The sequence below is a fragment of the Talaromyces proteolyticus genome, assembly GCF_021365285.1.
Source record: "Talaromyces proteolyticus strain PMI_201 chromosome Unknown BGW36scaffold_14, whole genome shotgun sequence".
NCBI lineage: Eukaryota > Fungi > Ascomycota > Eurotiomycetes > Eurotiales > Trichocomaceae > Talaromyces > Talaromyces proteolyticus.
The window spans coordinates 628,357-649,418 of NW_025764290.1; the positions used below are offsets into that span (position 1 = coordinate 628,357).

The window sequence follows — 21,062 nt, forward strand, 5'->3', positions numbered from 1 at the left end:
ACCGATCCGTCGTAATCCACTCACTCATTACCCTGGTCATCGGTACTGTAGCTAACATGTAAGTAGGATGAGGGGTTGTGAGACCGCGCAGAGCGATTTGTACTCGGCTCACATTGTGACAACTACGTCGTACAGAACTCAAAATACTAGGCTCTGATTGTGTGCCATCGTACGCTGTCGCCAACATTGTGAATACCGGTGACTCGTACCACGTACCTAACTACTCCACTGCTTGGCTGCTGCGGTTGAATGCGCTTGCATACGCGTCCAGGATACCCTGGTCGACGCAAAAACCCGTTAATGTTAAGTACCCGGATTATTCGAAAAATGAATGCCCAGAAAAAAGACCGCGAAAGCCCATACAACACGTTTTCACTTTTCCATGATCCACCATGAAATGGGGAATCGCATCGACACCTGTTACCATAGTCAGCCAGTGAGTCTCATGGGGTCAAAGAAAAAATTCTCTGCAATATTTGCATCATTTTATAAGACAGACTATTATGTAGGTTACATTCGGTTACTAAATTAAAGTGCCCCGCCAGCCACCATATACTTCGTTTGCCTACCTGCAGAAAACGATTGTTAACTTGCTAGAGACTATAGGAAATCATCCTTGTAAGAGGTGATCACCGAGCCTAATGACGAACTACAAACATGCCTCGTGCACGTCCCTGTCGATCTAGAGCTGTCTAGATATGCGAAACCCCGTTTTTGTGTTCCACTCTCGATATAGGTGTATACGACATAACGGCTCTGTGCGGTCGGCAAAAGATGCTATCCTGCATTGATGGCTTGAATGAACTCGGATTTCGGTTCAGCTTCAATCCATATATGGCTCTCATCTTGTCACGGTTTCGTCCCGTCTCCTCAGTCGACTATCCTCACGTAAGCCATGCTGAAAGTGACGTTTGTATCATTGGTTGTAAGTAGCGAGCGTGACTTCCCAACGAACTAGATCTGCAGACCAAAGTCCTTCGTCGGCCAAAACTTCCTGGATTGAGAAAATACTTACATAAAGGAATTGATGAATTGAATAACACACAAGAATAATATGCTAGAACGGTCACATTGAACAAGGAAACGGTGTTGATAGGCTGAAAAGGCAAGCAAGCATTGTCCTTGGATCATGGGTGGAGCCAATGTTGTTTACAAGCGTATACCAATTGCGTGATTCTGGATTCTTCAACATTGAAAAGAAAAGTATAAATAAGGACATTGAGCTGGTAATTCTTCCAAAACTTGATTTTCCATCGATAACATTTTCCCTTCAAGCTTCAAAATAAAAAGACAACAGCATAATGCATACCAAAATTTCCTTTTTTCCCCTTCTCCAAGCCTTTTGGCTCTCATACACAGCAGTTGCAGCACCCTATGAGACTCGTATTTTCGAGGCTGGCACTACCTTTGTTGCCCCCGAAGTTCATGGAACATGGGCTCTGGCTCCTTTTGTTCGAACTTCCCCTCCAGATCTTACATACATCAAAACCAGCAACACTGGTACAGGCACCGTCGAAGTTCATGTAGCCTCCGGCTCTTCAAAGTACAAAACCCGGATCCAAGAGACCGGATCGACCTTTTTGGAAGAAGAAAATGGCACCTGGCAACTCGTCGACTTTGATGGTGACGGAAAACTTGATTTGATCTATATCAAGACATCGAATACCGGCACAGGCTATGTCGAGGTCCATGTTGCCTCTGGGTCCTCTACATATCAGACGCGAATTCTCGAGACGGCCACCACCTTTGTTGAGGAAAACAACGGACAGTGGCAGCTGATTGACTTCAACGGCGACGGTAAACTGGATCTTGTTTATATCAAAAACCAGAATACTGGCACAGGCTATGTTGAGGTTCATGTTGCCTCGGGAGCATCCAACTTCCAGACGCGTATCCAGGAGGTCCCTACTACTTTCGTAGAAGAAAATAACGGAGTATGGCGGCTTGTGAACTATCAACACAGTGGACATTTGGACCTTGCTTATATCAAAGATCAAAACGCCGGATCTGGCAAGGTGGAAGTCCATATTGCATCTGGTGCCTCTACCTACAAGACTCGCGTGCAGGAGGTACCAACGACATTTGGAGAGGAGACGGATGGAGCCTGGCAGCTTATCGATTGGAATGCGGATGGTGTCCTTGATCTTGTATTCATCAAAACTAGCAATACAGGCACCGGTGACGTCGAGGTGCATGTTGCGTCTGGAGCCTCCTAGAGTGGTACATACGAACAGCATAGGATGGGAAAATGATGGCAGTCGTTGTGTTGTGAACGACAGAGAGATATTATGAGCTTTTAGTTCGTTAGCCTGCATCGATGATAGTTTCGGGCCCTTAGGGTGAAATATACGAAATTCTGACTTTGACAAAATTACATGTTTCGAATATCGTCTCCAAGGCTTCTCTCACTATTTCCTATAGAGATATATTCTGTATATACCCCTTTAATATGCTCGGTGTGGAGAATCGATGGGTGTAGATATCACATGTGCAAAGAGGACCTCACTTGTACACGTATACATATTGAACCATGTCATATCCTATGCCTGCCCATGACTAGATCTAGTCTCATACATTATCTAAGCCATTTAGCCTAAGTAAGCCTCCACAGAACAATGTCTCCAAGAGAGACAACAGAATGGTAACCATTTAAAATTGATGTTGTATGCCGGTGTACGGTTGTCCGACGAACAAAGCATTTGATAAATACTCCCTAAATCCCCTTCTTGTCTCTTTTTTCTTGTTTTGCCCACTCTCAACCATTCCCCCTTATCTAACCTCATTCACCTCTCCTTGTCCGCTCCTCCCTTGCTATCCACTCAACACCAGCAATGATTGAGAATAGACACGGGATGAATATATACTAAAACCAAGGTTCGATTCATCTACAATAAAATATGGAATCTAATTTTGAACAAGGTGGCTCATGCATGATTGTGGGGGGGGGAATCCACCCCTCAAATTAGCAGTTCTACGGATGTAACATCGAGGGCAGAAAACCTGTGTTTAGATATAAAGACAGGTCAATCTTTCCAAGCCACTGCTTAAGTAGTTGATTTATTTCCAATGTTAAGTCAATAATGCAACAGTATGCACAAAGGGATGAAAATTGAAACATCTGGATTTTATCCACAGTACATGCATACAGTCAGCTAAGTACTGCATAGTACTACAGTAGTGCAATAGTTTGAATAACACTAATTCTTAGAGCTTACGCCAACCCACACTAAAATGACACTAAGATGAACATCACGCGTTGTTTATTAACACCCCACACCGTCGAAGTCAGAGTATCAAGGGTGCGAATACTTTTGTCACCCTACTGTACATCTGCTTTATCAAGTAATTATTTTACTTCAACATTATTAATATTAACAAGAAGTTATTCAAACACATCACAATGCCGCCTACTCGGCGTACTGCAAGACGCGAATTAACGCCTCAAATGCGTTCCCGGATATGCGAATTGAAGAAATATGGTCTCTCTTACTCGCAAATTCACCGCCAACACCCAGAGATCCCTCTAGGAACGATCCAAAGCACAGTTCAACTCGAAAAAACTCGTGATGATAACCAAACAAAGCCTCGCTCGGGCAAACCACGCAAGATCACTGAAGAGGAGCGAGATCGGATTGTTGAACTGACAATGTCAAATCCAAGTATAACATATGAAGAGCTTATGAAAGAGATTGATGCGGATATTCACCGAACCACTCTCAGGAGATTACTTCAATCCATACATAAGCCCAAACCGTTACAGCTAAATTGGCCTGAAGGAAAGCCCCGGCATGCTCACTCTCAGGAACCCCGAGATCCCACTAGTCATACCAACATGCCTAGGACTAGTCTCGCACAGAGTAAAGACAAGCCTACTTGATTCCAAGGCACGATCTGGATTCTTTGCTGAATTTCACGAGATAACGGGTCAATGGTTCTCCCTTTTCAGTAGCTTGGATCCATCTCTCTAGGTTTAACTTTTCTGGATCGGGAAATACGGTTGAATTTCTATACAAGAAGTATATGGAGGTACATATGTAGTGACTGGCGTCTGATATCAAGGATTGATATAAGGGATTACACCTGTCTACTTCCATGCAAGCCTAATAGTGTCGTATCCAACGCAGCCGTATTGAAGTCTGTTAGCAACGGTCAATACCCTCTGCTAAATTCGATATAAAATGGTAAGATGACACACCAAGGTCCGATCCACAGACGATATTTGAAAATTATTAATCCAGGCAAAAATTGAAAGCTGTACACAAAAAGCCGCAAACCAGCCACTCGAGTTGACGACATTTCCACTGCTATATTATCTTCCCGTCGTCCCAATCGTCATCATCAACTGTTACGTGTACACATGACCGTAAACTACAAAGAGCATACCCGAAACCCATCTCCGTATGCCTCAACAAGTGGCGGTGGTGTTGCGAATCACATTATAATGCATGCCCACCCATTAGCAGAAAGGCCCATCTTCCAGCTTTCCGTGACCAGTATCGATTTCGATGAGGTATTCGTAGTCACCGTATCAGACGTGTTTGTATTAGCAACGGTTGGCTTGGGGTCCATTATCTCGCGTATTGTATTGATCTAGGAATCTGGCTGGTCCTTATGTACGTTGATTTGTTCTTGGAGTAACCCCTGTATCGTAAGAAGAGTAATATTAGCACCTAAAATCAAACTATCTAGCACATACCAAAGGTTCACGTCACACTATTCGATGAAGATGATGGTGTCAGGGTAGGCTAACATAGAGGGACATGGAATCGACCTAGTAGATATACTTCAGACACCTGTCTCGCTCAAACTTTTTTTGGGCAATTAATGCAGAAATCAAAATAGTCATCGTCAAATCCATCATTTTCGGGGCTATTCATTGAAGGGATTTCTTGTCTATTTGCCTCTTGAAAAGGTACTATCAATGTATTTCGTTAGTCTCGTGATTAATTATAAAACAGTTCTTTCATGGTGCAACCATACGCAGCACCACGCAGACCCTCACCAGACTTTTGGTTTTGGCTTGGGTTACTCGTTATTGAATCTTGAAACATGCTTTTCTGTTTCATGCGTTGAAGCATCGAATGCTTAGGTTCGCCGGATCTAAGGGCATTCTCTTGGTATTGTTCTCGCTACCCTCGGTCTATCCGGTGCTATTGTTCTTCAAAAAGCTTGTTTCGACATCCTTACTATTATTCTCCATCCACAATAGCAAGCTACACGTTAGCTGCCTATTACATATGTAACGCTGTTTCAGAATCGCCTTTGCCGGTACAATGGGAGGGCATTGGGTTTGAATAGTGCTTAATTGAAAACACGAAACACAACGGTATACTAGCTTTAGCAAAACATATAATTCAATGTTTCCTTACCAGAGATGAAATTCGGCTCCCTTTTATAGAAATAGCCTCGCACTGATTTTCAATGATTCGCGCTATATTCGAACTAATCCTTGCCCTATCTTATCACCACATAACCAAGAAATAGTCCTTGAATAAGAAAGGAACTACAACGAAAATAAAGTATATATATCATAAACATATCTAGTACGTAGCTGACGACGAGGCACAGTCGAATGGGGGAATAATAATAATCTACCAGGCTTACGAGCAATTGTGAAGACAAGAGATCAAGATGAGGAGGGTGATTGAAATATGTCAAGGTGAATATGCCGTTCCATGAATATGAAAGAAAAAAAAGAGAAATAAATAATAATCCTGTATTCTATCGTCGATTAAAGAACCAACTGTCTCTCTTTGTAGTTGATTCTTGTTGTTGTACTGACGAACCATTCGCATCTGCGCCGCCACCACCGCGGAGGGGCTTGGCGATGCGGGAGCCGCCGAAACTAAATCCTGATGGGCCATCCATTGATGTAACAAGACCGCGGGTTGAGCCTTGTTTGGCTGCTTCTAACCGTTCCTTTACTGCCGTCAATTGGGCTTCGAATCTGTAGACGTTAATTAGTATATGTATTGATTATATTTTCTTCGGTCGTGTGTTACTTACCGGTGATTGGCTGCAGTGAGCTTCTCCTGGCTATCCTGCAACAAGTTTTCCAAGCTGGCGATGCGCTCGTTACGAGCAATGAGCTTACGCTCTGCAATGGCGACCTCCTTCTTGAGGCTGCTGTTCTGTTCAACCAGTTGACGTTGGACGTGTGTGAGTTGCTCCAGGTTGCGCTCCAAGAAAGCCATCTTCTTCTGTTGCGCACGGTTATTAGACGTGCGCAAGACATTGTTGTATTGTTCACGAGTTTCATCCAAGGAAATTTCGAGCTCGACCACCCTTTCACACCGGTTCTGGAGATCCCGCATTAGTGATTTCTTCATGTTGTCAAAATCCGCAATCTGCTGTTGCAATGTCTTATTGGTGGCCGCGGCAGACACCGTACCGTTGGTTGCAGCTTTGACTTGCGAGTCGGCAAGGCTTTGGCGTAGTTGAACGAGCTCCTCTTCCTTGCGAGCTAGCTCGACCCTTGTATCAGAGATAGACTTGGTCTCGGCATCTCGGCGGTCAATATACAGCTTCTCTAATCGTCCACGGATCTCATTCACATCTGCTTCGCCTATGTTTTGCTCTAGCACCTGCTCATAATCATTTTCAAGCTCAACAATTCGCCTCTCAAGCTCAGCTCTTTTGCTGTCCTGCAGCTCATGTATTTCACTTCGATCACTCATTGAGAGCTCTGCTTGTCGGACAAAGCCTTGAGTTTCTAGGAGACTAGCCCGTAGCTCAAGGATATCATCGGGCGCAACCGCCTCTCCACTAGCACTGACTTTGTGTAGAGAATCCACTCGGTCGATCAGATTCTTCAATCTTTGCTCGTTATCTGAGAAGACATTGACATTCAAGTCGAATCCAGCCATCATCTTCGCCATGCGTTCCGCCTTCTTCTTATCCTTCTCATCGAGGGCAGCACCTGTCTCCTTCGCACGCATACGGGCATCGAGAAGCTGTTGTTTAATCTCATCCAATTCGGTAGTCAGTTCGGAGTTAGCTTCCTTCAAGCTATCCATCGTGATGCCCGCTTCTTTACTCTCGAAAGAAACCTTTTCAAGTTGCATCCTCAATTCATTAATTTCGGCATTTAGCTTTTCGTTGTCTTTTCCGGTTCGGGATGATGTTTCCTTCAAGCTCTTGAGCTCCTCCTTGGCTTCTTGGAGCGTCCTCTCAACATTTGTGATATACGATTCCTTCTCCGAGATTTGATCTTGAAGTTCATTTTCTCTTCGCAAGAATTCTTCGCGCTCGTCCTTCTCAAGAACTATACTTGGAGTGCTAGAGCGGTCCCCTAATCTTGAATCAGGTCGGCTTGGCGTTTCTGCGCGGATGGCTTCAGTTTGTAAACGCGAAGGAGTAGCAGGTCGAGGAGGTTTGGGGGCAGCAGGGGTTTCGGAAAGCGCTGGTGTCCAACGGTCTTTGGGAACCGACTCTCCTGCTCGCCAAATTTGTAATTCCCCTTCCAAGTTGGAGATATAGGTTTCGAAATTCGTGACTTGGCCTTGGGCTTTCCTGAGCAGCTGCTTCAGTTCCGCAGGACTCAACTCGGCGTTGATCTTCGCCTTGTTCTTAATTGCCTTCGCGCGAACGCCGAATCTAAGGGTCGAGATAGTCTCGGCATCGTTGTAACTGCTGGGGGAACAATTGATGATAAGCGTCGTTCGGGAGTTACCTCCCAAAGATTCCTGAAGAATACGGGTAAGTTTCGAGTCCCGGTAAGGAATATGCGTTGATTTTCCATCAGTAAGCGCGTTGATAACCATTCCGAGAGCACTCAAACTCTTGTTGATCTTCTTGGCTTCTTCAAGTGTTTGTCCGCTTGCGCCGGTCTTGCCCACCTTCTCACTACCTGCCAAATCGACCAAAAAGAGCTGACCGCTCTTTGCAGAGCCAGTCTCAACGTTCTTCTGAGTAACAGTAATGACGAAAATAGAGTGCGATCGAGACGATTCCTGGTTCATGTTGGTTGCCGACACTGCTCGGGCAGCTCCACCACGGCGCATGACTTCGTAAACCTCCTGCACGCTTGACACGTAAATCTCTAACAGGCCTTTGACATAAACACCACGGGACTTCTCTTCATGGACCGGTAGATTGTCGTGTTGGGGCACTAGCAAATCTCGGATACGCTCCATATATATTTCCATGTAGCTCACTCGGACCGTGTATTCAATGTTGCTCGGACTCGTCAGAATCGAAGCAAACATTTGCTCCACAATACGAGGAATAATACCCTTGCCCATGTCATCATCGATGTCCGTTCCCATCATCGTATACGATTTACCAGCACCAGTCTGACCGTAGGCGAAGACAGTTCCGTTATAGCCATTGAGAATATCGTCTACCGTCGGGCGAATAGAGAAATCGAAGATATCAGGTTGTTTCGAGTCCATGCCAAACACTCTATCGAAGGTGAAGGAGCCAGTGCCCTCCCTTGACTGTGCACGGTCAGCCATGTCCAATAACCACGCTGTATAATCCTTACGTTGATTTTACATGTATCATCTCCTTCGAAGCCCACGATAGTATCTCCGCCGGACGCGAGCTCGATTTTATTCTGCGGCCTAAATCTCGCAACCACTGTGCCAGCCGCTATTAGCAAGGTGTATCAACATGCACAAAGTCTGCGGTACATACCCTTGATGGTGTTGGAGCCGCTAGGGCCTGCCGCTCTATCATTCAGAGAAATGTTAGCATGTCAATCAGTAAGAAAACGGTCGCAATACTAGTTTTCATCGCGACGAGGGTGGCGGTCCATAAACGGAATTCTTACGCCATCTTGGTGATCTGTCAATCCCACCACAGGCCACACCACACCGCAGATCCGGAGAATAGACTGTCAACCCCAGTTTCGGGGGGAGCCGCAACGACTGAGGATAGAATGATGCAGAACTCGTCGACACTATCCGAGACCGCTTGCAAAAGCTAAAAGCAGTCTCGTGGGCGTACCGCACTGGGGCGACTGCAGGACTCGGCAGATAGGAAATTGATAGGCGTCAGGGGTTCACGTGCGGAGGACGAAACACGCGCACCTGCCGCTAATGCCAAACAATACAGACAGAAATGTCATCCACTCCAGAGCGGAAGCCGCGCTATACAAACGAAAGGAAGAAAGTGAAGGCGCTAGGACTGGTATGATCGATAAACGTCACTGGAGGAAAAAACACACCGATAGGACTGCGTATCTGTCGGGCGGGAGTAAACAACTTTGTTGCTACCGCTTACTGGGGTGGGGTCGGCCTTTCTTGGCATAGCGCGGCATGCGGCCTGCATACATTACCGATGTGGTTTATGTAGTGACAATGCAAGTAAATAAAATCCCTTTGTAATCATTATGAAATATTGGAAAGCTATGAGACATCGGCGCAGGCCTCCGTAGAAGCATTCATTTACGAATCGTTTCAAAGTGGCCACAAAAACGCTAAACGCAAAAAGAAATAGAAGCGTCGTGGTTGAATCGGCCGTCACAACGGACAGGTCACATCAGAATCCCATGATCACCACGCCATAACTCCGCGCTGTGCAATATCCAAGGAGAATCCCGCCGCTATGTGAGCCGCGGGCTTGTCCTTACAAGTATCGTGATAAGGTTGATTAAGTAGATGCTGTCATTCGTCTCTTGTCTCTTCGGTCTAGTCTTCCCAGCTCTTTTCCACTGTCTCGCGCACTCGCTTAACATATTCACGGCGGTTGTCCTTGTACAGGTTGGAAGCCTCCACGTTTGCAGGCGAGGAGGTATTAGGGTCGTTGAGCAGACTACCGAATCAAATAAGCACGTGATTCACTGTTTCCCAAAAGGGACGCCTACCTCTGGATGCTGGTCAAGATGGCGGCCACGTCGTAGGTGGGGCTCCAGCGGTTCTGCAGGATGTCAAGACACAACTCGCCAGTGCCGTAAACATTTGGGTGGAACATCTGGCTGATGAATTTGACACCAGGTGGTTTGTTTGGGTACTGCTCCTCGAAGTGCATCACCAGACGGAAAGTTCCATCTTCGAAAGGTGTGTCTGCAGGACCGATAATCACGGCATTCCTAGAAATGAATCGATTAGAATCGGATATTGTCAGGATTTATCGAAATCGGCCATACCAAGTCATGACATTGTCGGCGACGGGGGATGCGGAGACGCCGGCTGGAGGATCAGTCTGCATACGCTGCATGATGTTAGCTATCAAGAAACGATGCCATGCTATATAAACAAAGTTTTTTGAGGGCGTAGAGTTTGTCAAGCGTTAACTAACCTTGAAATCGCGCATCAAACGGCGGCGGGCAGAAGTCGACATTGCTCAAATAGCGGGGTTATACGGAACAACGGAGAAGGTTTGAAAGAGATATTTATCACGGAAATTTCAGATCAGCAGCGAAATGATCGATGATAACAGAATATCGCTGACGGAGGTGGGAGATCTGTCGGGCAGAGACAGTTGAGAAAGTGAGGAGAAGTGAGGAGAGACTGCCAGTCAAAGCGTCTCGCAAGGTGACTGCGGTGGCGGCGACAAAGCGGGCTGCTTTGATCTGCCTGCCGACTGCCGGAGGCCGGCCAGGCCAATCAGAGGGCTTTTAGTAAGCCGGTCCACGTGACCAAGCAGATGTGTCAGGATACTCTATACTAACGGTTTTGGGGATAGCTTCGATATACATTACAATGAAGTTATCAACAGTGTTATGGTTTGGTAGGAGGTACCTACCACTTTCGAATTGAGACCCAAATCTCCTTTGTGCGCCATGCAACCACCTTGCAGACAGGCTCGGAGGATACAGACACGCCCGAAATTACCTTGTATGTCCGATACATAGAGAGCTGTTTTCAACTCCGAATGCCAACGGCCCTAATCTTTTGCGGTTAGTGGGTTATTTGCTACTTTGTTCCTGGGTTGAAAAGTACGGAACTAAACGGAAAGATGTCCCCAAGCAAACTATATTAACACAGCGCTAAAAATTAACCTCAGTGGTTACTACGATGTCATCTCAACTCAAGAGTTAAGACTCTAGACCCCCGTTCTACGCCAACTTATCACAAAATAGCACGAAAATAGTACGAAGTTTCAAGTGCCAGCGACGTGCAATAATTGTTCGTATGATATGTAGCGGACGATTTACAGTGCTACTCCACAAATAGCAAAGGTTGCGAAATGTTCTAAGGGCTTAGTAGCGAATATCCGGAGGAAGTTATGACTATTTGGTAGCGCCAGGCCCCATCTAGTCTGCCCTAGCCAGCCACCAAGTATCACCTCTCTAATGCATAATAGTCTATGTGATCGCCTCACTGAAAACCCCTACATGGATGTTGGAGAGAAGAGATGGCCGTCTTTCTATGGAATGAATTTAATATTCTACCACCATCATCTGACCTCAAGTGAGCTCTTTCCCGTCGTTGTTAGACGAAAATAAAAGCTCGACAGAAAGCGCAAGATCGTACTATCAACTAAAAGCATTCTATAATACCAACATACGCTATCCGATTTTGAGTCATATCACCTGGTTCTTGTTGATGAGCCTAGATATGATAAAACGAGTAGGACATAGACGGACTAGATGGTCTCCGCTAGGTGTAATAATAGTTTAGACATATAAATTTCATTGGGGCCAATGCTATCAGATACTGTTAGCATATGCTGAAGATGGTATCGTAATGTCTGATATTTTTCAAGGCTCAACTGACGCTGTAGTCTTTGAAAATTTCCTTAGACGGCTGCTCCGGTACTGTGGGAGGTGCCCAGTGGCAATATCTGTTCTGGTTATGGACAATGCATCATTTCATCGCTCAGACCGAGTCAAACAGTTGTGCTCTAATGTAGGTATCAGGCTATTTTCTGAAGTTGAAGATTAGACTGAATACAATCAGTCCCACTCGCACTTTACCTATGATGTTCTTGTGACCTGACAACGCTTTCTGTTGAAGGCTACCCTAAGGGAAGACTAATATGGGCCTGGTAAAGTAGTTGAACAGTGTGTCCGGCGAGCACATAACATTACTATAACAAGAATCAACTGCTAATTCATTTTATTTCGCAGTAAATTTTCAAACACAAAGTGATACTGAATTGAATGTTTTCCCAAAAACGTATTCAACAAATCCAGTTGAGCATACCAGCTATTACTGTAACTATCTCAACCCGCTCATTCTTCCAGCGTTATCACCCTGGTATACCCAGTATATCAAGCTATCCGAACTCTCTTATTGTCCACTAGAGTTGACCAGCCAGTATCGGATTCCATTTTGAGCCCCCTCTGAACTAGCTAAGTCATAGCAATAATTATCTGGATTCCCATCTCCAATCCAAGCATCTTCATTTGCCGGTCCGTCAAGGCATCCTCCTCTGACCTCATCCCACCCATCCAGAACGTTGTTGTCACTCAGCAACTCAATGCTATTAGCAACGAATCCAAAGTCGTTGCATGGGCCTGTACCATCGACATCGTCGCCATTAATGACCACGCAATTTTCACTGCAGCCCCCATCTGTACAAGCTGTAATTGTATAGGCGGAAGTAATAGAGGCAGATGCGGTAAGCATGAGGACTATTTGCGGGATGGAAAACATCATGTTGTTGTTGTTGTTGAACTTTTGACTTTAGAGGGATTTGTAAGAAAAAATAGTGCTTGAAGTTGGCGTTTTTCGTATGAAGTAATGGAGAGTAGGGTAATCTTCTTTGACCTTGAAGAAATCGATGTTTATGATAATGAAATCAAAAAGGTGTGATGAAACAAAAATCCGAGTACTTCGACCCTTTACATACCGTAATTTTATACCTCGACATCTTCGTACACTATGAACTTTCTTGGACGTCATTCTATTGCAGATCACTTCTAGGAGGCTAACTAGTGTTATAATCATCTAACTAGCATATGACGTGATGGAAATGGCCCCTATACTCTATTTTTGAATTGGATGAGCTGAAGCCTACGAATGAACCACTAGATTAGGAAATCGGTTCCGTATTTGAGAGAACTACCACATACTGGAATTGGAAATGAACAGGAGAGACTACCTCTGTATTATAAAGGATAAAACGCACAGAGCAGTCATTTTTTTCTTCTGGGAGGGGAATCCCCAGCTTCAATGCAAGCGCGGACTTGGAATTATATGACAAGACCTCCCTATCTCCGGGATTGGCTTATACCGCACAGGCCCACGGACCCCACTACATTAACGAGATCGTCCTCGATCCCTGTGATTGGAAAATATGCCCACTGACTGGCAGTATTAAATTTAGACTTGTTCCAAATATTTCGGATTATTCCAAGTTTTTCAAACACGACTATACAATGTCACAGCCAGTAGTCGAAAATTAGATTCCAAATGCTTTCTAAAGCATGACAAATTGCGTAGAAAGACTGCATCATCCTAAAATCCATCTGCAAGGAACACGTTCCTTAATTCGTTCAGCTTAATAAGAAGCGGATCCTCTGAAAGTTCGACACATGTTGACCATAGCTTTCCTGAAATTATAAAACACTAAAGCTTATAAACAGACATTTCCTTGAAAAGTATGCGAAATCCATGCTCCCCAAGACAAGGGCGAAGCTAGACTGCTCTATATTTAAAGTTTGGGTTGGAAGATAAAGGGACGGAAGTAGTTGATATATTCCTAAATTAACAGCCGCATTGCTGTTTGATAGGTTTGCACTGGACCTTCCAGAAATCTGTTTATTCTTCTCATCACTATTATATTAATATTACGGGTTTAGTACAGAATGGTGTATTTACAGGAGCACTTGCCATTTAATGTAGTTTAGAGCACTCATGTGTTAGGGCTTGAAAAGTGGCAACCAATTAGTACCAAATTAATTACCGTCACTAAGAAGGGACCCCTTTTTGATGCAGCGGATTTTCGCCCAACAAAAACAAATCTCTACGTCCAAGACATTCTAAGGCAATTTCGGGCGTGACTGTATCCATCTCAAACATTGCAATTCTCTTTCCCGGGCATATGAATAAAGTACTTCAAACTTGATCCAGCATCACTGTCATGATCTAAGGGCTTTCACCATAGTGAAGCAGTTCAGGATATAGATATATGTTCTTTGTGTACCTTTGGTGCTATATATATGAGCCCTAGGTCCCCCATGTACTGCTAGGAAACATCTTCCCTATATATTCAGAATGCGCAGAGTTCTTAGATCATTATAATCACCCCTTTTGTAGGTAGTTCGGTTTAGTTACCACGGCTTCTCGATCAATTCCACTAGAAACAATCAAAAGGCGATCCCACTTTACATCCCGCTCTGCATTCACGCTTCCGCCGACCAGTATCATCTCCCACCGCATAACCAGCCGCTTAGAATTCAAATTGAAAGTCTCCTAATCGTCATATAAATACTTCTATCAATGCCTCGTGGTGCCTGGGTTTTCTAGACCGAACATTCTCACACCCAGCAGGCCAAGAGCTAGCACGATTGACGTATCAAAATTCAGGACCTTTGTCCAGAAGTCCAGGGTGACCTGGTGGTGTGCGATGAGTATTTGGACTGGATGACAGAGAAACGTCCGAATGAGTAGGTCCGCATCAACCTCTACTGATGGAGGCTAGCAGTTCTGATATACCTGGGTCAATCACTCCTCTCCTTTTAATCTGACTTTAGGGCGATTGACTACTACGGTGTCGCATTTGACCATCTTCTCCCAGCTGATGATAGCGACCCCGAGGTGTTACAGATAAGTATTATTGATATTGTGGATGACAATGGTATTTGTGCAATACATGGCTTCTGTTTGCGGTAGATCCGGTTGAGTATATTGGTAAGAAGGTACTAGCAGTGCGGAGATGCTGTCAGAAGAGAAAGGGAGCACAAGATCGCTGGCTAGTGAATGCACTGGTGGGCCCTCTGGTCCACGGGTGGGTAAAATCGAAAGGGTCCCAGAGAATTTAATGTTAGAAAAATGTAACTGAAAGAGAGTGTAGACCCCATATCAATTATTACATCTTAGATCACCCTTAAACCTACGATATGTACTGCACACTCTACGAATGTATGAACATGCGTCTGTTGATCCACGGTTTGGAACAGGGATCCACTAAAGGGAACCTAGATCAGGCAGCTGACATCCTAGCTACCCGGTAGATCGCCTTCGAAGGGCCAATGCATTACTAACGCGTGATTCACGGTCTTAGATGGTTTTGAATTTGAGGGATATTAAGTACGATATATAGAATAGGGTTGGCAACTAGCCGCACACAACTACGTATCCGTTATGTTAGCTAGCCAAGAAACCGTGATTGGCGTTGGCCCAATAGTAATTTTAGTTTTTGAGTGAGTAGGGCTACGGGCGGGAAAAGCAAATACTTTTTCACCAGTGCTGTAATAAAATACTAAGAAAGATTAGTACGGACTTGCCGACGCTTTTAGTGCCTCCGTAGATTGATAAACCAACAACAATAATAATGACCAATTCTTCTTGATTCGTTCAAATGTTAGCTTGTTGACAACTCAGCGCCTAATCGCAGAATCCCTCACCATTCCCCGAAGCAGGCCTTCCGGAGGAATCGCGCTAGCTAAGTGTTGATGGAGAAGAGTGAAACCGGATCCAGTTTGCGGATATCCGTGCGGGTCGAGCCGACTGACCCCAGATATTCATAATATAAAGGAACGGTCGCCCAGTCGGGTTGGTAGTCATGGTTTGAGAAACAGCTCCTATACGACGATGACTTCCGGTTCTCAGGCTGGCCCGAGACCGGGGGCGGCTGCTGTGCCCTTGCTGGGAGAAGATATCGAGGCCCAAGTGCTCAAGTCCTTACCTTGGATGTTATTGCTGGTGGCATTGGCTGACCTCCAGAAAGAGCGTCATTTCTGCGACAGATTCTGCGATTGGTGACAGGTTCAATTCCCGTCCTATAGCCTAGGCTTATGACCACAGGAAGTTCTAATGTCGAAACATTTTATATTAGTGATACTTTATCCGATACTACTTCACTCGCATCCAGTGTGGTTGATTACGTGTGCGTTCTTGGTGTCCTTCTTCATGTAATGAATAGCCAGCTAATCATGGATGGATTATAGATACGAGGTATCCCTTCACTTGCAGCCTCGAGTGGGAAAAATTGCAGAATACTGATCATTTCACCAGAATGGACGTCGATACCACCGATATCGCGAAGGAGAATATCTCTATGTCCGTACTAGCAATCCCTGACTCGGCGGCGCTTCCATACTGACTGTAACGGACAGCCGAATGACGAGACCGAGCAAGATCGCCTGGATATGTTGCATCACATCTTTCTTCTGATGCTCGACGGCGGTCTGTACAAAGCTCCGCTCTCTCGATCTCCGAGGCGCATTCTTGATTATGGAACTGGAACGGGCATCTATGCCCTCGACATCGCCGAGTCAGCCACCATATACATTTTGATGGAGATTTGATATTCCTACTGACCAAATCGGCGATTAGTGAATTTCCAGGCGCTGAAGTCATCGGTAAGAGACTGAGATGAGTTCTTTCCGTCACATGGGCTGACAGGAGAGCCTAGGCATCGATTTGAGTCCTATCCAACCGACATGGTACCGTGCTCCTAGTAACACTACTAAGAGAAGAATCTCTGATATGTAACCCCGGTGCCAGGATTGCCCCCAACCTCCAATTCGTTGTTGATGATGTAGAGGCCACTTGGACATACGAAGAGGGCCAAAAATTCGACTATATCCATCAACGCAATATGGTAGGCAGTATCGGTGACTGGGACCGACTGTTCGAACAAGCTATCTCGCACACCACGCCCGCAGGCTACATCGAGCTGCAGGAGTTTAATGTGTGGTTCCAAACCCAGCGCGGAGAGCTGCAAGACGACTCGCATATCCAACGGTGGCAGCGGGCTTTAGTAGATGGAACCAAATCTTTTGGCAAGCCATTGCGGGTCGTGGCAGAACTGGCAGACAAAGTAAGATCCGCAGGCTACGTGGATGTGAAGGAGGATATTCTTAAGGTTCCCATCGGTACATGGCCCTCAGATCCCAAACTTCGTAAAATCGGTCAATATATGCATAGCCATGTCCTCGACTCGATTGAGCCCCTCACGCTAGCGCTTTTTACTCGTGTCTTAGGCTGGACAGAGCTGGAATGCCAGGTTCTCATCGCCAAAGTGAAGGAGGAGTTCAAAAATCCCGACCAGCAGTTCTTTATATACACCCATTTCATCTATGGCAAAAAGCCCGAGGCCTGAAATTGCAGGAATTGCGAACTGGGCCCGTTAGCTAATTGTCTGAAATAAGTCAACTCGCAATCCGCCATCCTAGCATATAAATCCATCCTTCACCTCCAAATGCAGACAGTCTCTTCACAACGTTGAATAGAATGAGTAAAACCCCCTCATTGCACAAAGTATATGGTTGATGACAAAGCTTTTCGATGTCAGCCGCATCCGAGATTAGTATATACCGACAAGGAAAGGCTACGAGATATTAGGGGTTAGGTTAGATATGGAAAGGTGTCGATCTCGTAAATCAAAGGCGCTTTGGTGAGGTCTAAGTTTAGTACAAATGAAGTCGGCCAATGAAATAATAATATTAATGAGTTTCCTTTTATCATTGTATCGTGAACATGTTTATTTGAGGGAGGTTGAAAATCACGTGAAAATGGTGGCGATATCACACAGGAAGCAGTAATAGAATGGCTTTATATGAATAAGGCCGCTATTATCGACATTTCCAGCTATGGAAACAGTGCTTGTTAAATTTCTAATATCGCAGCAAGTCTTTCCCATAGAATGCCGTGCTAGTTCTCTAGGAGGCTCAGTTTGCAATACTTGTCCTGCATGGTAGTTGCGGCAACGGATAGCCTCGGTCCGGCCTCTCGGATATTCAAGGCGGAACGGCGCAGCGATCATATACTTGACCTCTTCTTCTCATATCAATCAAGAATCTTTTCCTCCGAAATTTTCATTCCGTTCCTCTTGTGTGTGTCCTTCTAGTGAACTTTCCTTCCGTCGAGATTCACAGCCAGAATCCCACAATGCAGACGTCTCGAGCCACTGCCCGCCTCGCCTTACAGGCTGGCCACTTGCCCCGACGATCCTTTAGCACGACCCGCACAGTAGCAAAGGAGATTCAAGATGCATACATTCTCAGCGCCGCTCGAACTCCGACTGCAAAGGTCAGTCAATGCCTTCAAATCGGACGCCAGATTTGTAGCGAACTAATATATTCTTAGTTCAATGGCTCCCTCGCCTCCCTGTCTGCCCCTCAACTCGGCTCGGTGGCTATCAAGTCGGCCGTTGAGAAATCAAATATCCCTGTCGAGAAAATCACAGATGTCTATATGGGACAGGTGCTGCAGGGGAATTCCGGTCAAGCACCAGCTCGCCAAGCCGCGATTCTCGCTGGTCTGTCCAATACAGTTGAAGCCATTACGATCAACAAGGTCTGTTCATCTGGGTTAAAGGCCGTTGTCTTCGCCGCCCAGAATATCCAACTAGGTCTAGCCGAAGCCCAGGTCGCCGGAGGAATGGAAAGCATGACCCAAGTGCCATACTACTTGCCACGCTCTAGCCAGCTGCCCGCGTTCGGCAATTTGAAAGTCGAAGACGGACTAATCAAGGACGGTCTCTGGGATGTCTACAACCAGTTCCACATGGGTGTTTGCGCCGAAAAGACTGCTTCCAAGTACAACGTCACCCGTGAAGAGCAAGACGATTACGCCATCCAGTCCTATCAACGCGCGCAACAGGCCTGGAAGGAGAACAAATTCGCCGAGGAAATCGCACCGGTGACAATCAAGAGCAAAAAGGGCGAAACCGTGTTTTCAAAGGACGAAGGCTTCGAAAGCCTACAGATTGAGAAGCTCAAGGGCCTCAAACCCGCTTTTGTCCGTGATGGCACTGGCACCGTGACAGCTGGTAACGCATCGACGCTCAACGACGGTGCCTCGGCGGTGGTGCTTGCAAACCGCGAACTCGCACGGCAGTATGGCTCTGGAAACCGTGCTCTCGCACGTATCGTCGCGTCTGCAGATGCTGCCGTGGATCCCGTCGATTTCCCCGTTGCCCCCGCCAAGGCGGTGCCAATCGCCCTCGAAAGGGCTGGTATTACCAAGGATCAGGTGGCAGTGTGGGAGTTCAACGAGGCGTTTGCCGCCGTCATCAAGGCTAACGAGAAGATCCTCGGTCTCCAAAACGCGCGCGTCAATGCTCTTGGAGGCGCTATCTCGCTCGGACACCCTCTCGGTAGCTCCGGTTCTCGTATCTTGACCACCCTGCTCCATCAATTGAAAGCTGGTGAGTACGGTGTTGCTGCGATATGCAATGGCGGTGGGGCCGCGACTGCTGTTGTCGTTCAAAAGCTGGACAAGGTCGAGTAAAATCATAATATCTTTCATGATTTGTTCTGTAAAGCGTTTTTCTTACTGATGAGGATTCATTTTGTATATCCAATGTATGTAAATACTAACGACCTATTCAATTCATATTTCAATAGTCGCTACATTTATCTATAGAAGAAGTGTCTATTACTGCTCACTAGCATCCATCAATCCAAATAGTTTCCCTGCAATAGGATCCCACTCCTGATCCCACCGACGCAAGCTCTCCTTTCGAGCGCCCTCTGTCAGGATTTGCAACTTATCTGGATTACTGAATAAATCAGTGAGATGCTCAGCAAGCTGCTCAGCATTACCAAAGCCACGCCCATTAACACCCTCAGTCACGAGTTCTGGCCAGGCCTCGAACCGACTCCATCCAACAACGGGGAGGCCAGCTCCAAACATGTCCACAACTTTCATAGGGAGATCTACACCGCTACTGCTAGTGTGTAAGCTGACACCAAGTGACGCGCAGCCCAGAAGCTTCGCGTAATCCAGGGTGCTAAGCCAGGCTGTTTGTATAGTGACATTTTTCAGTCTTCCGGCTTTGTTACGGGCCGATATTTCGTTGAGATACATCTCCTTTTGCGGTCCCTTGCCCGTGATGATTGCCAACACTTTAGGCAGGGCGGTTTTCTTGGTGGTTGCGGTTTCAGAGTATCGACAAAGAGCTTCGATCAGGACTGAGAAGTCTTCATCAGCCGTCCAAGATGTTGAACTGACAAGCACCCGAACATCCCCGGCCTCCAATTCAGCCTTCACTGCAGCGGCTTCTGGCAGAGACTTTATAAATTTTATCCTCTCCCCATCATCTAGTATAGGTTTGAAATGACTCGCCGGTCTATCGTGTAGCGGCAGGATGGGGGCTTGAGTAATCCCAAAGTCTTCTTTCAAGACCCGAGCCATAGCGCTGGTCACACACAAATGCGCAGTTGCTGTGCCGCAGAAGGCTTTCTCGTACCACTGCGATAACCTGACGAGTGGATGTCGATCCCCGAGTTTCAGCGCGAGAATTGAATAGCCAAAATTATGCCAGTCAATGACAAGTCTTGTCTGGCGGAGGAAGCATACAACAGACGCTAATGCTAGAGTCGGAATGGAAGGGGGGTTTTGGATGAGCATCCATTTTGCTGGTTTCGTGCGGTATGCAAGACAGATCCAAAGCGATGCGATTTGGAAGAGAACTTTGAGCGGCGCGAAGAGGAGGAAAAGCAGCTTGTTGCTTGTTTGAAGAAAGGCGGGATGCGGAGGAAGCGGGACGATGGAAATAGCTGGGTTGGAGATTATGTCAGGATGAGGGTCGGATTCTATTAAACATTAATATTCCCAATTCATATGGTCTGAGGCGCCCATTGCTACTTACCGTGGTACCCAATAACATCGACGTGGCCTCCACGATGAGCAATGCTCATGGCATGGTACTGCATTCGCGGACTGCGGCCAATATCTCCTAGGACAAGGATCTGTATCCGGACTTTCTCCTTGTCCTGCCCATCTTTCTGCTTGGCTTGTGGAGTGTACTGAGAGGGAAGGAGGAGAATAACCACAGTCAGCAAGCTTGACGCCCAGAAGGCAACGCTGATAGCGGTCTCGATCATGGTCGCGATGCGCTATGGTATTCAAGGTCTCATAACATTATAATAGCGCCAAAAGGGTCAGCCATGGGAATTGGCAATTGGTGTCTGTGATATCGACTCCAGCTGTTCGTGGTGAGAAGAGCGAAATCAGATGCGGGGAGACTCCAGCTTGGAGATCGGCTACAGGGTTGCA

The 21,062-nt window shown here is 46.1% G+C and overlaps 8 protein-coding genes across 8 annotated transcripts; 4 read left to right on the forward strand and 4 right to left on the reverse strand.

Annotated features, from left to right (window-relative positions):
* Positions 1-1,301: 1,301 nt before the first annotated feature.
* Positions 1,302-2,216, forward strand: BGW36DRAFT_432980 (putative FG-GAP repeat protein; the record flags this gene model as incomplete). The annotated part of the gene is made up of 1 exon (XM_046221204.1): positions 1,302-2,216. The coding sequence occupies one exon, from the start codon at positions 1,302-1,304 to the stop codon at positions 2,214-2,216; it is 915 nt and encodes a 304-aa protein (XP_046066303.1).
* Positions 2,217-3,529: 1,313 nt separating this feature from the next.
* BGW36DRAFT_259049 (uncharacterized protein) lies at positions 3,530-3,751 on the forward strand (the record flags this gene model as incomplete). Its single annotated transcript, XM_046210055.1, has 1 exon — positions 3,530-3,751. A coding segment is annotated over one exon (222 nt), but the record flags the coding sequence as incomplete, so codon positions are not given.
* Positions 3,752-5,721: 1,970 nt separating this feature from the next.
* On the reverse strand, positions 5,722-8,778 carry BGW36DRAFT_432982 (putative kinesin family protein; the record flags this gene model as incomplete). The annotated part of the gene is made up of 5 exons (XM_046221205.1): positions 5,722-5,947; positions 6,007-8,438; positions 8,486-8,580; positions 8,638-8,672; positions 8,774-8,778. 5 exons carry the CDS (start codon positions 8,776-8,778, stop codon positions 5,722-5,724), a joined length of 2,793 nt encoding a protein of 930 aa, XP_046066305.1.
* An 854-nt stretch (positions 8,779-9,632) lies between these two features.
* Positions 9,633-10,284, reverse strand: BGW36DRAFT_432983 (putative ubiquitin conjugating enzyme; the record flags this gene model as incomplete). Its single annotated transcript, XM_046221206.1, has 4 exons — positions 9,633-9,756; positions 9,809-10,033; positions 10,091-10,155; positions 10,243-10,284. The coding sequence occupies 4 exons, from the start codon at positions 10,282-10,284 to the stop codon at positions 9,633-9,635; spliced, it is 456 nt and encodes a 151-aa protein (XP_046066306.1).
* A 1,832-nt stretch (positions 10,285-12,116) lies between these two features.
* Positions 12,117-12,548, reverse strand: BGW36DRAFT_411891 (uncharacterized protein; the record flags this gene model as incomplete). The annotated part of the gene is made up of 1 exon (XM_046219189.1): positions 12,117-12,548. The coding sequence occupies one exon, from the start codon at positions 12,546-12,548 to the stop codon at positions 12,180-12,182; it is 369 nt and encodes a 122-aa protein (XP_046066307.1). The 3' UTR covers positions 12,117-12,179.
* A 2,856-nt stretch (positions 12,549-15,404) lies between these two features.
* Positions 15,405-17,457, forward strand: BGW36DRAFT_390098 (S-adenosyl-L-methionine-dependent methyltransferase). Its single transcript, XM_046217434.1, has 9 exons — positions 15,405-15,725; positions 15,784-15,821; positions 15,892-15,942; positions 16,004-16,010; positions 16,071-16,115; positions 16,172-16,329; positions 16,392-16,417; positions 16,471-16,501; positions 16,563-17,457. The coding sequence occupies exons 1-9, from the start codon at positions 15,648-15,650 to the stop codon at positions 17,158-17,160; spliced, it is 1,032 nt and encodes a 343-aa protein (XP_046066308.1). The 5' UTR covers positions 15,405-15,647; the 3' UTR covers positions 17,161-17,457.
* A 491-nt stretch (positions 17,458-17,948) lies between these two features.
* On the forward strand, positions 17,949-19,292 carry BGW36DRAFT_307001 (putative acetyl-CoA-acetyltransferase; the record flags this gene model as incomplete). Its single annotated transcript, XM_046212201.1, has 2 exons — positions 17,949-18,089; positions 18,147-19,292. 2 exons carry the CDS (start codon positions 17,949-17,951, stop codon positions 19,290-19,292), a joined length of 1,287 nt encoding a protein of 428 aa, XP_046066309.1.
* Positions 19,293-19,421: 129 nt separating this feature from the next.
* BGW36DRAFT_329498 (putative beta-1,4-mannosyltransferase) lies at positions 19,422-21,022 on the reverse strand. Its single transcript, XM_046212800.1, has 2 exons — positions 20,656-21,022; positions 19,422-20,599 (listed from the first exon to the last, which is right to left on the reverse strand). The coding sequence occupies exons 1-2, from the start codon at positions 20,888-20,890 to the stop codon at positions 19,440-19,442; spliced, it is 1,395 nt and encodes a 464-aa protein (XP_046066310.1). The 5' UTR covers positions 20,891-21,022; the 3' UTR covers positions 19,422-19,439.
* Between the last annotated feature and the right edge of the window lie 40 nt (positions 21,023-21,062).

Coding starts and splice junctions, on each gene's coding strand:
- BGW36DRAFT_390098 (XM_046217434.1), top strand. CDS start 15,648: ATGACTTCCGGTTCTCAGGCTGGCCCGAGACCGGGGGCGGCTGCTGTG. Junction 15,822..15,891: donor GATTCTGCGATTGGTGACAG/GTTCAATTCCCG, acceptor ATTTTATATTAG/TGATACTTTATCCGATACTA. Junction 16,116..16,171: donor GCGAAGGAGAATATCTCTAT/GTCCGTACTAGC, acceptor TGTAACGGACAG/CCGAATGACGAGACCGAGCA.
- BGW36DRAFT_329498 (XM_046212800.1), bottom strand. CDS start 20,890: ATGATCGAGACCGCTATCAGCGTTGCCTTCTGGGCGTCAAGCTTGCTG. Junction 20,600..20,655: donor CGATGTTATTGGGTACCACG/GTAAGTAGCAAT, acceptor AATGTTTAATAG/AATCCGACCCTCATCCTGAC.